The sequence below is a fragment of the Lemur catta genome, chromosome 3, assembly GCF_020740605.2.
Source record: "Lemur catta isolate mLemCat1 chromosome 3, mLemCat1.pri, whole genome shotgun sequence".
Taxonomy (NCBI): domain Eukaryota; kingdom Metazoa; phylum Chordata; class Mammalia; order Primates; family Lemuridae; genus Lemur; species Lemur catta.
Genome location: NC_059130.1, coordinates 5,285,270 through 5,299,253, shown reverse-complemented (window position 1 = coordinate 5,299,253; position 13,984 = coordinate 5,285,270). Strand labels below are relative to the sequence as shown.

The window sequence follows — 13,984 nt, the reverse complement described above, 5'->3', positions numbered from 1 at the left end:
TACTATTAGAAACCCAAGATAATTTTACTCAATAAAAATATTTATCGAGCTCCTATCTGTGCCTGCTTCTGTGTATGGTCTTGGAAATGAAAGATGTGAGTAAGACATAGCTACACAGCTTCTAACCCCATGGAGCTTACAGAGGGAGAACCACTTCCTTGCTCCTACCTCGAACCCTCATTACACGGTTAGTTTTAAGATAAACCAGGCTGTGATATGTCCCAACAAGATGGGATTTATGGAGGGCAGGTCTATGGATCATGACAGCAGAGGAAAAAGAAAAAGGGAAATTGACCTTGTCTGGCAAAAAAAGTGGAGGAACGGGAGCACGCTGAGGCACCTACCTTTGCTGAATGTTACTGTTCTAAGGAATGTGACAACCAGGGGTTCTTTACAGCTGCTGGTTCACTAAGTTTTGTGACTTTACGTGATGATAAAAACATGTCTCTGAACAAATCATCCCTTTGTAATTCACAATTTTTTCAATGAAAATAACTTTTTACTGATTACATAAATACGTTCATTAAAAAATAAATAGAATAACATTAAAATATATGAAACAAAATAAAACTCACCTGAAATTCTACCACCATTCTTTGTGTTCATGCTTTCACATATTCATTTATGCAAATAAAATATGTAATTCTATGCAAATGATTTATACATATACTACGTATATATACATATATCCGGGAATCTTTTTCTGTAATATTTATTTCTTACCTCCCCCTAGAAAACTAATATTAACAACCTAGTATGTATTCCTCTGATCCTTCCATAGCTTTCTTCATGATTTTTTGCTTATATACTCTATATTCTTTTATATGTGTGTGCCTGTGTGTGTGTTTGATTTAGACTAAAAGGATCAAATTATATAAAGATCTTTGCGTTTGCTTCTCTCATGGAAATCTTTCCACATTGAGCAGTGCTTCTCAAACTTTAACAGACATAGGAATCACTTGGGGATCTTGATAAAATGCAGATTTTGATTCAGTAGCTCTGAGTGCGTCCTGAGATTGTGCATTTCTGACAAGCTCCAAGGTGATGCCAAAGTTGTTTCTTAAAGACAATACTTTGAGTACCAATGGTATAGAGATCTATCTTACTCTTTATAATGGCTCATTCAGATTCCATTCCTCAATTCATTTCACAGCTCCCCCATTATTAGAAGCTTTCACTTTGTTTTCAGATTTTTGCTGCCACAAAAATTAAAGCTGCCTTTTTTCCTCTTGTTTTTGCATGCTTTGTAGAGTAACTTCTTTTCAACTTCTAAATAGCCCAGGGTTCAATGAACCCGGGATAGTGCCATCAACTTAATGTGTGTTTGTGGCCTATCTATCAGGTATTTGACACAGTTGCCCTTTTCCAGGCCCCTTTAAACAGTAGGCTGTCCAATTTCGGAGGTGTTCCAGTACTGCCACCACTTATCTTGGTCAATTCGGTCTTACCCCTGGGAGTACTTTAAACTCATCATGAAGTAACTGTACTGGAAAGAATGCAGTCTAGGTCTATTGGGCACTTCGCTACTATCCACAATTGCTAAGCATCCCAGATCTTTAAGAAGTCAGAATCAGTACTTACAGAGGCAACCTCTTTTGACATTTTACAGCATGGAGTGTCATAAGCTTACAAAGCCTTGAAATGAAAATTCTATTTATAAAATTTATTTTTCTAACATATCAAACTCATTTGTATTCAGTCATTTCCAATGCTAGAAGGCCCATTTTTAAATTTCCTGCCCAGGTATAATTTTCACTTGCTGAATTCTTTGAATGTTCATCATGAAGAATTGTTCTTCTGAAAATGTGCCATGCAGGAATGAAATTTTGGATTTGCACTTCTGGTTCTTTATGTTAATGCTATTTTTGCTACTTTTGTACTGATTGCATATAGCTGTAAACAGACAGTAATGTACAGCCAATGGTCTTGTTTAACAGGTTCAGAACATGTCCCAGTCTATTGAAGTCTTAAACTTGAGAACTCAGAGAGATTTCCAATATGTTTTAAAAATGGAAACGCAAATGAAAGGGCTGAAGGCCAAGTTTCGGCAGATCGAAGATGATCGGAAGACGCTAATGACCAAACATTTTCAAGTAGGTCTGACTTCTGCAATTTTGTCAATCCAAATGAGACACTGAGTGGGATGGACAGCCAGAAGGGCACTCAGCTAGAAATAACTGTGCATTGGCCCATATGTGCAAGGTTAAAGACTCATGGGGGATTTAATCATCTCTCCACTGAAACTGACCATTAGCTGGCGGGAATGCATAGAAGCCTTCCTATAAAAAGAGTCTCATCCTCCTAGGACTAGGTAGAATTTTAGGGTAGTTTTACAGGTACTTCAATGTCTAAGACAAAGGGAACTCCTGAAAAAAATTAATAATTAAATTATCAAAGTCTCTCTGATGATTTTATGCCCTGCTAATACAAGGAGAAATGTAGAAGATATGAATTATTAAAAGAGGCAAAAATACCACTAATAAGAGCATGTAAAGAGAGTTGCTTCATAATTTTATACAAATAAAATCTTTTTCTAGAGTTTATGTGTTTCCTGGGCAATTATCTAGAAACACTGAAAATGGAGGGAAAAAGCATGCTATGTTGAATTTTATTAACCATGGATGAAAAAGTTATGAATTTTAAGAAAAAATCTTGGGCTGAAAATGCCATTTGAGCCTCTTAATTAAAAATAAATTATCTGCATTTCAAAGGCACAGCGCACAATTTATAAGGCAGATTATGGTTGCCCGCTCAGCCTCTGGTTTCCCTGCCAATTAGGAAGCGAGATTCACTGCTGAGGTTGCGGAAGTGGACCTGAATTCAGGCGTTTGGTCAAGGAAAGAAGTGCTTTGTGTACATAATGGTGACAGGTGGGGAGCTGGCCAGGAACACGCAGCAGGGTCTCCGCATAACACATTGTAATGTAGCAGAAAGCTTCATGGTTTCGTAATTTTTCTTAATGGTGCTCAGGAGACTGAGTAGCAAGGTCTAGAGGCAAGTAAAGCGCTTAACCCATTTTAAAATTTTACCAGAAGGTCACAACAGAAGGAAAAAGGGCAAGAAAGCTTAGGGTATTGACAGGAGAGGGGACAGAAGTGAAGAATCAGGAGCATTAAGTTGAAGAGAGAGGTAACCAAAGCCAGGAGGTTAAAAACTTAAAACCAATTAGAGCAAGACCTGGAAGATACAATAAATTTAAAGAATATTGGAAATGGGAGAATGAATGAACTGTATAAATAGAGACTTTATGGGGAAATGGTAAACAACAACAACAAAAAAAGAATATAAGGCAGAGGAGCAAAAGAATTAATTTTAACCAGTATTTATTGAGCACCTACCATGAGCAAAGTAGCGCTAGATGCATACTATGTAATCTCTCTTCTGTGAAAGACAGCTAACAGGCAAGTGAAATTGATGAATAGAGGCATAAGCATTACTTAAGAGAGCACAAAGGGAGGAGTGATTAATTTTGTTGAAAAATACCAAGGGAAGGGTTATGATATGAAATTCAGCACTATTTAAGAAAGCAGTTTTGAACTAGTACCCTCCTCAGTCCTGAATTACGGGTGGGGTGGGGGAGAATCAAGATACCCAAAAGATTTTCAACGTCAGTTTTCAGTGCTCAGGGTTAGGGTGGATGGTAAAGCAATAATGTGGAACCCAATGCTGAGGTCACCAACAAAGTAGGATGTGGTAAGCTGGTACTTCAGGTGCAGGGAAAGTGTCCCCAGGAGGAACGGGCAGAGGAGGAGAGGAGCTCGGGCTGCCTGGTGCAGATGGATGGTGTAGTAAGAATTCTGTGAAGCCAAGGGCCAGCTTGAGCATGCCAGGGTTGGCAGGGCTGGGGACGTATCATGAAGCCTGTGCATGTTTGGGAACTCTTGGGAGAAGATCAGGAAACAAACATCATACAAAGCTGAGAGAAACCAAAAGAAATAATTTGCCTAGACTGTAAATTGCCTAGTAGCAGCCAGGCTACCTAATAAAGAAAAATTAATGTTCAGGCAATATCATGTGACATAATGATTTGATTTTCCTAGTTCATGTAATCCAAGTATATGCTGAAGTTGTCTGTCAAAGTCCAAATAACAATAATGATAATAAAAATATTCTGAACAATTACATATATCCAAGGCCCAGGTCTGAGGACTTTAAATACCTTAACTAATTTAACCCTCAGAATAGTGTAAGGTAGGCACTACTTTTATCCCTATTTTGCAGATAAAGAAACTGATGCAGAAAGAGGTTGAGTGATTTGTCCAGGGTCATATATCTAATATGTACGGGAAACAAGATTCAAACCCACAAAGTCCAGCTCCAGACTTACACCTCCCATTGCCAATGCTACACTGCCTATCCAGGTGGATTTAAGCTCTCTGAATTAAAAATAACCATAATAGTTATCTACTCAACGTATATTTGTTGAATTTATTTATTTATCAAGTCCTACTGTGAGTCAGATTTTACTCTAGGTGCTGAGGTACCGTATTTGAGAAGAAAAAATGGAACATTCCAAAATTTAACATTGAAGAATACCTTAAAATCTCTGATACACAGTTTTCATCTAATCAGAAACACTAATTAGGTTTTGTCCTCCACACTCTTTCAGATGGAAAGTTTATGCTAGCTATCATATTTGAGGCTCTCATTCTTTTATGAAGAGATTGTTTTTGGGCAAGATATTCTAGCTGCAACTTTTGTAAGAGCAACATAGTACAAGGTGAAATCATAGAAGGGCTTAACAAACACAGATTATGCTCTCCTACTTTAACCTTTTAGGTATTTTATCTGCTCACTGGTTGGACTTTCTACTGCTCTCTGACAAGTTTCTAGAGTTTCAAAATTGATTGCCAATAATAAATAATAGATTTGAAAAGATTAAAAAGAAACCCTAATTTTTAATTGAAGGGAAAAAAATCTACCAAAATTTTGACATTGAATTGTTCCCTTTTAAATATGTCCATAGTAGAATATAAAACCTTTCATTGTTACATTTAATATAATATTAATATGTAGCAAATGATATCAACGGAACTCTTCTCATTAAAACGCTAATGAAACAATTGTGTCTTCCTTTAGGGATGCCAAAAGATGCTCAAACTAATAAATTTATTTCAAAATAAGCCCCCCACAATGAGCAAAGCTCTGAGATTCTGCCTTTTGACTGTGATATTTATTTATGAATGTTTCTCATTATTAAGACTCTCTGTAGCCTCCCACTCTACATGCACATGTGGACAGATTCAAAGATTTCCAAACTCACAGAGCAAGTAGAAATTTCCCCGCAAGAAACACAAGCCCATTAATAAGGACAGCAATGAGAGCTCCTGCTATTTTAATGCATTTATAATAACATCTTCTGAATGTAATTTAAAAATGCAACTTTCAGCTCCTTAAGTTAGTTAGTGTACAACGTGGTTTCTGACAACACCTATGGATTATTCTCAAATAATCATGAGAGGGACAGCTCTTTCCACAAATGATATCATCTGCAATAAATTCACAATTGAATCAAAGTCCTGGAATACCTTTGTTGGCCACTACTACTAAGTTAGAGGGAAAGAAGTAAAGGTGGCACGTCTAGAAACTGCAGGTGAAACTGCAGGTGAAACTGCAGGTGTGTCTAAGTCCTGGGATGAGTAGGAATAAGGAATGCTGCTTGACAACATTTACTTCTTATTCTCCTGACTAAAATCAACATTTCAGTTTTAAACAACTGTGCAACCGGCTCATCTGTTACAAAAACTATGCACATTGGCTTCTTAAAGAGTTAATTCACTACACGAGTAAGCAATTCTGCCTTACATAATGACCTCTAAATTATCTATGCTAAAACAAATGGAGTCAGAGAATAGGTAATAATTCAAAATGGTAAACATCAACATGCATTTCTTTGAGCTTTGGGAAGCTTTGCCTGATTTATTATACTTACTGAAGTTACTTTGCTAATGAAGTAGTGCTAAGATGGATATTGAAAAGAGGTAGGAATACCTGAGCACAATAGAAAAACAAAGCAGTGGATGGCTGTGATTGGAAAAATTTTGAGTGTTAGGAAAAAGCTCATCCATACTCAAAAATTTCCTGTATGCACCCCTATAACATAGACATTTAGTAGGTGGGTAATTAGAATTAACTCAACAGTCATAGGGTATTTGATCTATTTTCAATCACTTTCATAATTCATAATTAGAAGATGAACCCTGCTTATATTTCCTAACTAAATAATGCATTGTTCACTTGATGAAATGCTACCAGAAAGTGAGATAATACCCAAAATTACTACCATAGGAAGTTTTTCTAATTATGTTAAAGACCAATTTGTTTTATTTAAAAAGCCTGTAACCATCTAAAGAGAGAGTCTTGTATGGAAAAGCTGGAATAAGTGGTTCTACTACTAATGATCATGTGGCCACTTGTATTTTCACAAACACCTAATTTCAACCAAAAATCAATAAGGAATTCCAAAGCTGTTTTAATAATCTCTTTTAAGTATCATAATAAAAAGAACATTGCTGCTTAATTTGTTTTAAATGACTCTCAGGAACGATTGGCTGCTTTTCACAGGAATTGAAAGAGAAGATGGACGAGCTCCTGCCCTTGATCCCTGTGCTGGAACAGTACAAAACGGACGCCAAGTTAATCACCCAGTTCAAGGAGGAAATCCGGAATCTGTCCGCCGTCCTCACTGGGATTCAGGAAGAAATTGGTGCCTATGACTATGAGGAACTGCATCAAAGGGTGCTGAGCTTGGAAACCAGACTTCGTGACTGCATGAAAAAGCTAAGTGAGTAGAAAATTGTCATTTGCCTAAGTTGCATTTTTAAGTAGTTTCAATGCAAACTGAATGCTGATGTTTTGCAAATAGTCATAAAGTACCTAATTATCAGGAAACCAGTGCCTGTTTTCTAAGTGTAAAGTGTTCCTTAATAACTTAAGCATATGTGGGCACTCAGTGCTTGATTAAAAAGTTTCCTGATTTTTAGATAACTGTGTTACCATTTAGTGGCTTGACATTAGTAGTCTGGTAAATACAACCAGCTCGATTGGCTAGGTTAGTGAAAATAAATTTTATTTTTAAATATGTGAGGGCCAATTATTGCTTGGCTAGGGGAGAGGGGAAGCATTTTTGGTAATGGAGAAAGTTAGAGGCTAGGGAAAAGGAAGTTACCCAGGGACCAAACGTGAAACAGCAATGATTGAAACAAACCAAAACAATTTCTCCACTATGTAGAATTGCCATCAACTGCTCTGATCTACTCAAGAAACCTACTTAAATAGATAGTCACCACTGTGCAAGCGGTCAAGCATGTAACATAGGGTTATGGACTGTAGTTCTTGCCTCCTAAAATACATGGTTCAATCTGGTCTGAGTTTACAAACTCTTCCAGCACATCCATGAACTAATTATTCAATTGAAGTCACCATGGGAGCAGTATGCAACTTAAATGCAAAATAAGCAAGTAGCCATGAATTGGATAAGAAGGGACTGTATGTCCATTTCGAAGTAATCCTTCAGTTGTTGACATGAAGTGACATGACTGGGAAGGCAGCTCAATAACCACAGACAAGTGCTCTTTCAAGGTAAAGAAATTATTTTCTGGAATGAGAAACGAACTGGGAAGAGGAGCATTTGGAAAAAAAAATGATTCATCAGTTTCTAATAAAGAAAACGTCAGTGAATAAATGTGAAATTTAAAATAAAATTTGAATGGCTTACAAAAATAATTTAAAGATTATTTTACAAATGTGCTTCAAATGTTAAAAAGAGAGCCCAAAATACAAAATGTTGCATTCAGTTAACTCCGCCTCAAGGCCATGTGGGAAATCACCACCTCTAAGTCTCCACTGTAGTCATCGCAGGGTTTCCGAGAGAATTTAACAAAATTAAACAGAAGGATATAGAGTTCACCTGAGGGCAACACATGGGCAGGAATCTCAGCTCCTTTCTCCTCGTCAGGCAAGGTCCACACCTTTTCATTTATACCTGGTCTGCTAACCATCAACTGAGTAGGTTCCATGCCTGTAGCTCTTGCTTCTCTCCAAGCCATTGTCCACATTATTGCCAAAGGCATTTTTTTCTGAAGTATAAATCTGAAATTATTTTGCTCTGCTTAAAATCTCCCATTAATTTCTTGTGTCATAAGATACAGTCCATGGCTATTGACGTCCTTCATGTGTGGCCCTCCCTACTTCTCCAGTCTCAGGTTTTGCCACTTCTTCCTTCACACACTAAGTCCCTGCCATGTGTGCCTTGCACTCTCTCACCATGGGGCTGTTATGAGATGCTGTTTGTTCCTGCTCCTGCAACACTCTTTCCCCTATGTGCTTTCTCTATCAACACATTTTCAGCTGCCATGTGTGACGGACTCCTAGTCATTCTTCAAGTCTCAGCTTAAATGTTATATCTTGCCAGAATCCTTCATTACCTTGTATGTCTGGCTAGGTACTCACAATCCCTGACATTTCACTAATTATTGGACTTTTCATGTTTTGTTATCATTGCATGTGTAATTGAATGTCTCTTGCTAGACTTTTCTTCCATGAGGACAAAAGTAATATTTATTGTGTTCACTCTACATTCTGTATCTCCCAGTGCCTAGTAAACTACCTGGCAAAGAAAAATTACTCAATAAATATTTGCTGATAAATTAATTCTGTAAGGAAGCATAGGAATAATCTCTAAACTTTTCAGCATAGTATTAGCATTTTCGAGGGAAGGGAATGATCTGTTTTACTTGTAGAAAAAATGCATCCTTTTAGCCACATAATCTTTAAGTCAAAAATAACATAGGCGTGATTAAGACTAGACAAGGTAAAGTTATTTATTTGACATGGTATTTAAATACCTCTTTCATAATGCTCTGCTTTTATAAATCAAGTTCTGGAGTTTATGGTCAATGTACAATACATAAACATTACTGACATAAAGAAATTCTGCTGTTGTATTTTATTCTTTTTTAATCAAGGAATAGCTTTAGTTCAATGCTCATATTAGTTACATAGCTTGCCAGATGATGTCTCCACCAAATAAGAAAATCTCAAACCAAGAATTAAATAGTGGCCTCCATATCCACATTACTTTGGAAGTTACAAAGAAGCATCCAGATGCATATTTTATTACCTCATAAAATATCTGGTTAAAGATTTTCTGTTAATGAAGCATACAAGACTGGTCTGTATAGAGCTTTGACTCTCTTTGGCAGAGGTCCATTTGTTATAGATGAATGATTCCAGATCCTGAGAATCAATTCACTCTTTTATTCTTAGCATGTCACAATAAGCCTGAGCACACAGGCATTGCATGCTGAGACTGGGCATCTGCTAAGTACAGGTGGACTCTACTAAATGCAAGGAGAGGCGATAGGATGATTCTAGCTAGTAAACTCCTTGAACCTTACATTGTGTGAGATATGTTTTTGAATGATTAACAGAGAAAGCTCTTGGGATTTGCTCAAATTTAGAAATGAACTTTACTTCTATATATATTGTCTGGAGTTTATTTAGCTGGCAATAATTTCTACTGCAGTTGGGTAATTCCACACTCTCCTCAGCTCTTTCATAACCCTGTTTGTTTGTTTTTTCTAATCCACATATAACTCCCCACATACAACCTCCTTCAATGCAGAAGTTGTTGAAATAATATTTTGGACCAAGAGTGTTAATCTAAGTGGACATGAATTCGTCCTTTTCATTCTACTTACTGTGCCTTGGATAATATTTCTATGGTGCTCTTAAACTTTAGGACTTGATTTATAATTATATATATATTTAACATCACAGACCCTTTTTTATAACTTTCCCTCAGGGACCACAAAGTTTGAAAAATGTGACTGTCAAATAAACTGCATTAATTAACATTGGTTTTTATTTTAACTAATCTAAAACACAAAATCTAGCAAGCAACATAATATAAATATCAGACAGCAATAAAATCGGTATTCAACTTTCTTATTTAATGACATGGTTGCTAGACGAATTCATTGACGTGACTCTATAAAATACTGAAAATAGTTCTTACATTTCATAAATGTTTTCCTAGATTATTAGCACCCATTGGCTCCTTATCCATTCAGTAGAGAGCCCAGTGCCACAAATAATGAAGTGAACTCTTTTATGCTTTTTGTCTCAAGAACTGGGTAGTTTTGTCCGTTCCACCAAGTTTGTCAATTAACTACTTACTAAGCACCCCCGGAGCAGAGAGAATATTTATCACCTGGACCACAACAGTTAATTTCAGTTTAAAACAATGTCGAAGCAGAGATATTCTAATTATGTGAAGTAGAGAGCCACATGGTCCCTGAAAAAATAAGTAAATAAATCTTCATATTTTAAAAAACAAACCAATCCAATTGAAAGAATGTGTCTGGTAGTACATATTTACACACATACATACATACAGTGGCAGAAGAAATCAGACGTAATTTCTAGTGTGGAACACTAGGTCATAGTGCTACACTTCTTAGCATTTGCATTTCCTGGCAATTGGCACAGGTATTTACATTTCCTGGCAATTGGCACAGGTTGGATCAATTCATCTCTGAGAATCCTTTTAACTCCAAGCCTAGTATTATCTCATAATTAAGTGCTCAAATATCAAAATATCAGAACACATGGTCTTGGGGGAGAAAAAAGACATTTGTCAACATCAGCACCATTAACGGAAAGAGTGAAAAGAAAAACATATCAGAGGTTCAATGTTCCAAAAAGGTCTAAAATCCAGTTGCTATGCTGCTCATATCTAGAGTGGGACACTGGATAATTATAGGATCAGCAATGTAGTAACAGGAGCAAGAAGACTCATTCATCAATGGCATCTTTGCTCTTCACAAGCACCTCTCAACCCACACAGCCAATTAGCAGAGGGTAGAAATGGATTGAGGAGAGACAATAAAATTGCAACAATGATGGATGCATTTCCCCTCACTTTTTCAGTGTGGCTTTGCTTTTAAGTAAATGTTACAGAGTACATCACATGAATTTTAAAATACTAAAAAACAAACCAGTTTTATTGCCTGTAACGTCTAAGTTACTCCCAAATCATAAGTAAGGCCCTGAGGGAATCACATGTCATTGAGACCACTAGGGCACCATTTACCTTATTTCTACTAGAGAATTAAAGGTTTGGAGAAAATAGAAGTTAGCAAAATGCTTCAACAGCAATGCACCCTCGTGGCCTGCGTGAGGTACAGTAATTAATGCCCTTTCCGAAGTGCTTAATTTTCTCCTATGAGAGATTGAATAGAATAAAATCCCCTGTGCTTAATTAAATCATATCACATTCCTAGATGTGAGAATATAATTATATATATGTGAGAATTTGACTGTAAAAGCATGGTTAAAGCTCATACACCCCCCTGAGATCACCAAAAGATATTTAATGGAGATTATAATCAGGCTTTCCGGCTTTCTAGTTCTCTGCCCCCCACTCCTTCTTGTTAGTTCTATTTTAGGGCAATGGTTCAGTGCCATCTAGTGAAGCAAAGCACTGGCTGCATCCTTCTATTAACACAATTGGTTTCGAGACTTCATTTTTAAGTATCAGTAGCATTAGAAACTTGAGGTCACAAGTGGTAAGACTTGGGTTACTGTCTTTGCTGTTTATGCCAAATTAGTTTTTAAAAGGGAAGCCAAATTATTTGCTAAATGTTCTTACTTGCACATTTGACAAATATTTATTAACTCCCTAATGCTGGCACTTTACTAGGTATTAGCAGATGCAAAGATGTATAGGAGACCATTTCCCCCTACTGTCAAGATGCTTACATTTTAGTGGGGACAACAAGCACATAAACAGATAACTACAGCAATATTGAGTGCCTACCACTCACTTAACAGGCATTGTGCCTGCTGTTTTACATGTGCTAGTTCTAATCTGTGCAGAGCTCTGAGTTAGGCATTTAGTATTGGTCATTTAATTAAAACAGATGCTCAAAAATTTTAAATTAACTTGCCAAAGATCCATGTTAAAGCCAGTAACTTTAAATCCTAGTACTAAGTTCAGGGGCTGAGATTTTTTTGTGGGGTGCATGCAATAATAGAGAAATTTCCTAGATGCTCAATAAGTTTAATTTAATGAATAGAAAAACCATCCACCCAATTCTTGTAGAAAAGAAGCCACAGACCCATTCTTGGTTCTTTGTTGAACCTCATTCCCCCAACACAATCGCCAAATCTTTTTTCTCCCCTCTCACAGATCTTTCAAAACTGCCTCTTTTCTGCATCCTCACTTCCAACACCCTAATCCAAAGCATCGGTCATCATTTTTCAAATGGATTATGGCAATGGCCTCCTAACCATAAGTTTTAGCTGCAGTTATTCCCTCTCCTTCACACTAAGTATTGAGTGTAATCCTTCCCAAATGCAAAGCTTGTCGTGTTAAACCTCTATTTAAGTGGTTTACCTTGTGCTCGCTTCGGCAGCACATACACTAAATTTGGAACGATACAGAGAAGATTAGCATGGCCCCTGCACAAGGATGACAAGCAAAATCCTGAAGCGTTCCATATTAAAAAAAAAAAAAAGTGGTTTACCTTTAAAATTGAATCCAAACACCTTTGCATGCTTTGTCCTGATGAAATGGCCTCTGTCTGATTCTCCAGGTCTTCAGTTCTTCTCTCATGTGCTCATGATGCACTCACTCTAAGCTTCAGTCATTTTAATCTTTCAGTTCCTCAACTGTGCATGCTTTCTTTACCTCCTGAACATTGAATTTTGTCTCCTTTTTCCTGGAACACTTTTCCTCCCCACCTTACATGTTCCCTGAGTGTCCCTTAATGTCGTTGTATTCCCCTGCCATGGGCTTCCACAGCGCTCTCTCTGCTCCTGCATGACACTTAGTACATTAACACATTTTACAGAGAATGCCCATTTGCTTTTTTTAAAAAATCGTTACCTGCTTTTAGATGAGTTGTCTCTGAACTGAGAGGTTGGGAACCATCCATGTCCTCTTCTAGTTGAATCCTTGGAGACTCTCCCAATACACCTGAAATGGAGCAGACAAAAGTTAGCATCTGCAGAATGTTTAAGATCAAATTTTATTTTTAAAATAAAAAGTTCTAACTTGCTTTCAAGAAATAAATCAGTATATGTAAAATATAAAACATATCTGTATCTTTTATAAAACCAAAAAGCTTTGGAGGAAAAAAAAAACAACAAACACACAACATTTTTCCACCCTTGTTTTCATTGCTTTCTTCAATGGCAATGCAGTATTTCATCCCAAAACAATCTGACATTTTGCTCTACTTAGCATTTAAGCAAGAGACACTGAACATCTCAGTGAAAGCAAGAATTAACAGAAAAGTCAAACTGTGTGCCTGAGGTGGAAAGGAGTGAGATTTAACTCAGAAATGTAACAGGGGAAATTTATGAGAATATTCCCTCAAATTCAATTGAGGAGATCTCTGAATAAATCATTTACCAAAGATAGTCCTACTCTCCCCAAAATTCTAGGTTGTAAAATAGAATGGCAATTTCTCCATTGTCTATACACTCAATGACTCATTCTTCTGGAATCCTGGAACCCTTGTTACAGTTTAGCTTCATTTTGGGGTGGTTGGTAAATTTTACTATAAATTGATTTATCATTAACTTTCCTCTTTTTTTTTTTAAATTTAGAAACCTCCTTCATACCATCAACTTTCCTCTTTTTATGTCCTACATTTTGAACTAAATTATGACTAAATTATGAGCCTTTTAAGGATATAAAACCTGTATTTCCAGAGGCAAGCATGAATTGTCAAATTAATTGAGATTTTTATAACAGAGTTCTCCGTTAAGTTTAGATGCTAGGTAGGCTTCTCCTTAAAGATATGTTCAAAATATAAGCTTTATCTCAGAAAAGGTAAAAGGAAGAGACAATTTTTAAATAATTAAATGGGTAAAATTGTATTAATTTCGGGAAAAGGAGGTTATTTAGACACACTCATATTATTCTCGATCCAATGAACCAGATAACACTGGAAACCATCTAGTGAGGGCTATA

At 36.6% G+C, this 13,984-nt stretch overlaps 1 protein-coding gene and 1 non-coding gene across 3 annotated transcripts in view; both read left to right on the top strand.

Moving 5' to 3' along the window:
- Positions 1 to 13,984, top strand: part of OLFM3 (olfactomedin 3) — a 200,965-nt gene that overhangs the window by 172,912 nt on the left and 14,069 nt on the right. For both annotated transcript variants that reach the window (XM_045546316.1, XM_045546315.1), the window contains exons 3-4: positions 1,938 to 2,093; positions 6,565 to 6,784. In XM_045546316.1, coding sequence (XP_045402272.1) covers positions 1,938 to 2,093; positions 6,565 to 6,784 — 376 coding nt within the window. The remainder of the gene's footprint in view (positions 1 to 1,937; positions 2,094 to 6,564; positions 6,785 to 13,984) is intronic.
- On the top strand, positions 12,404 to 12,510 carry LOC123636137. The gene has a single exon (XR_006734348.1). It is a non-coding gene; the product is annotated as a U6 spliceosomal RNA (small nuclear RNA).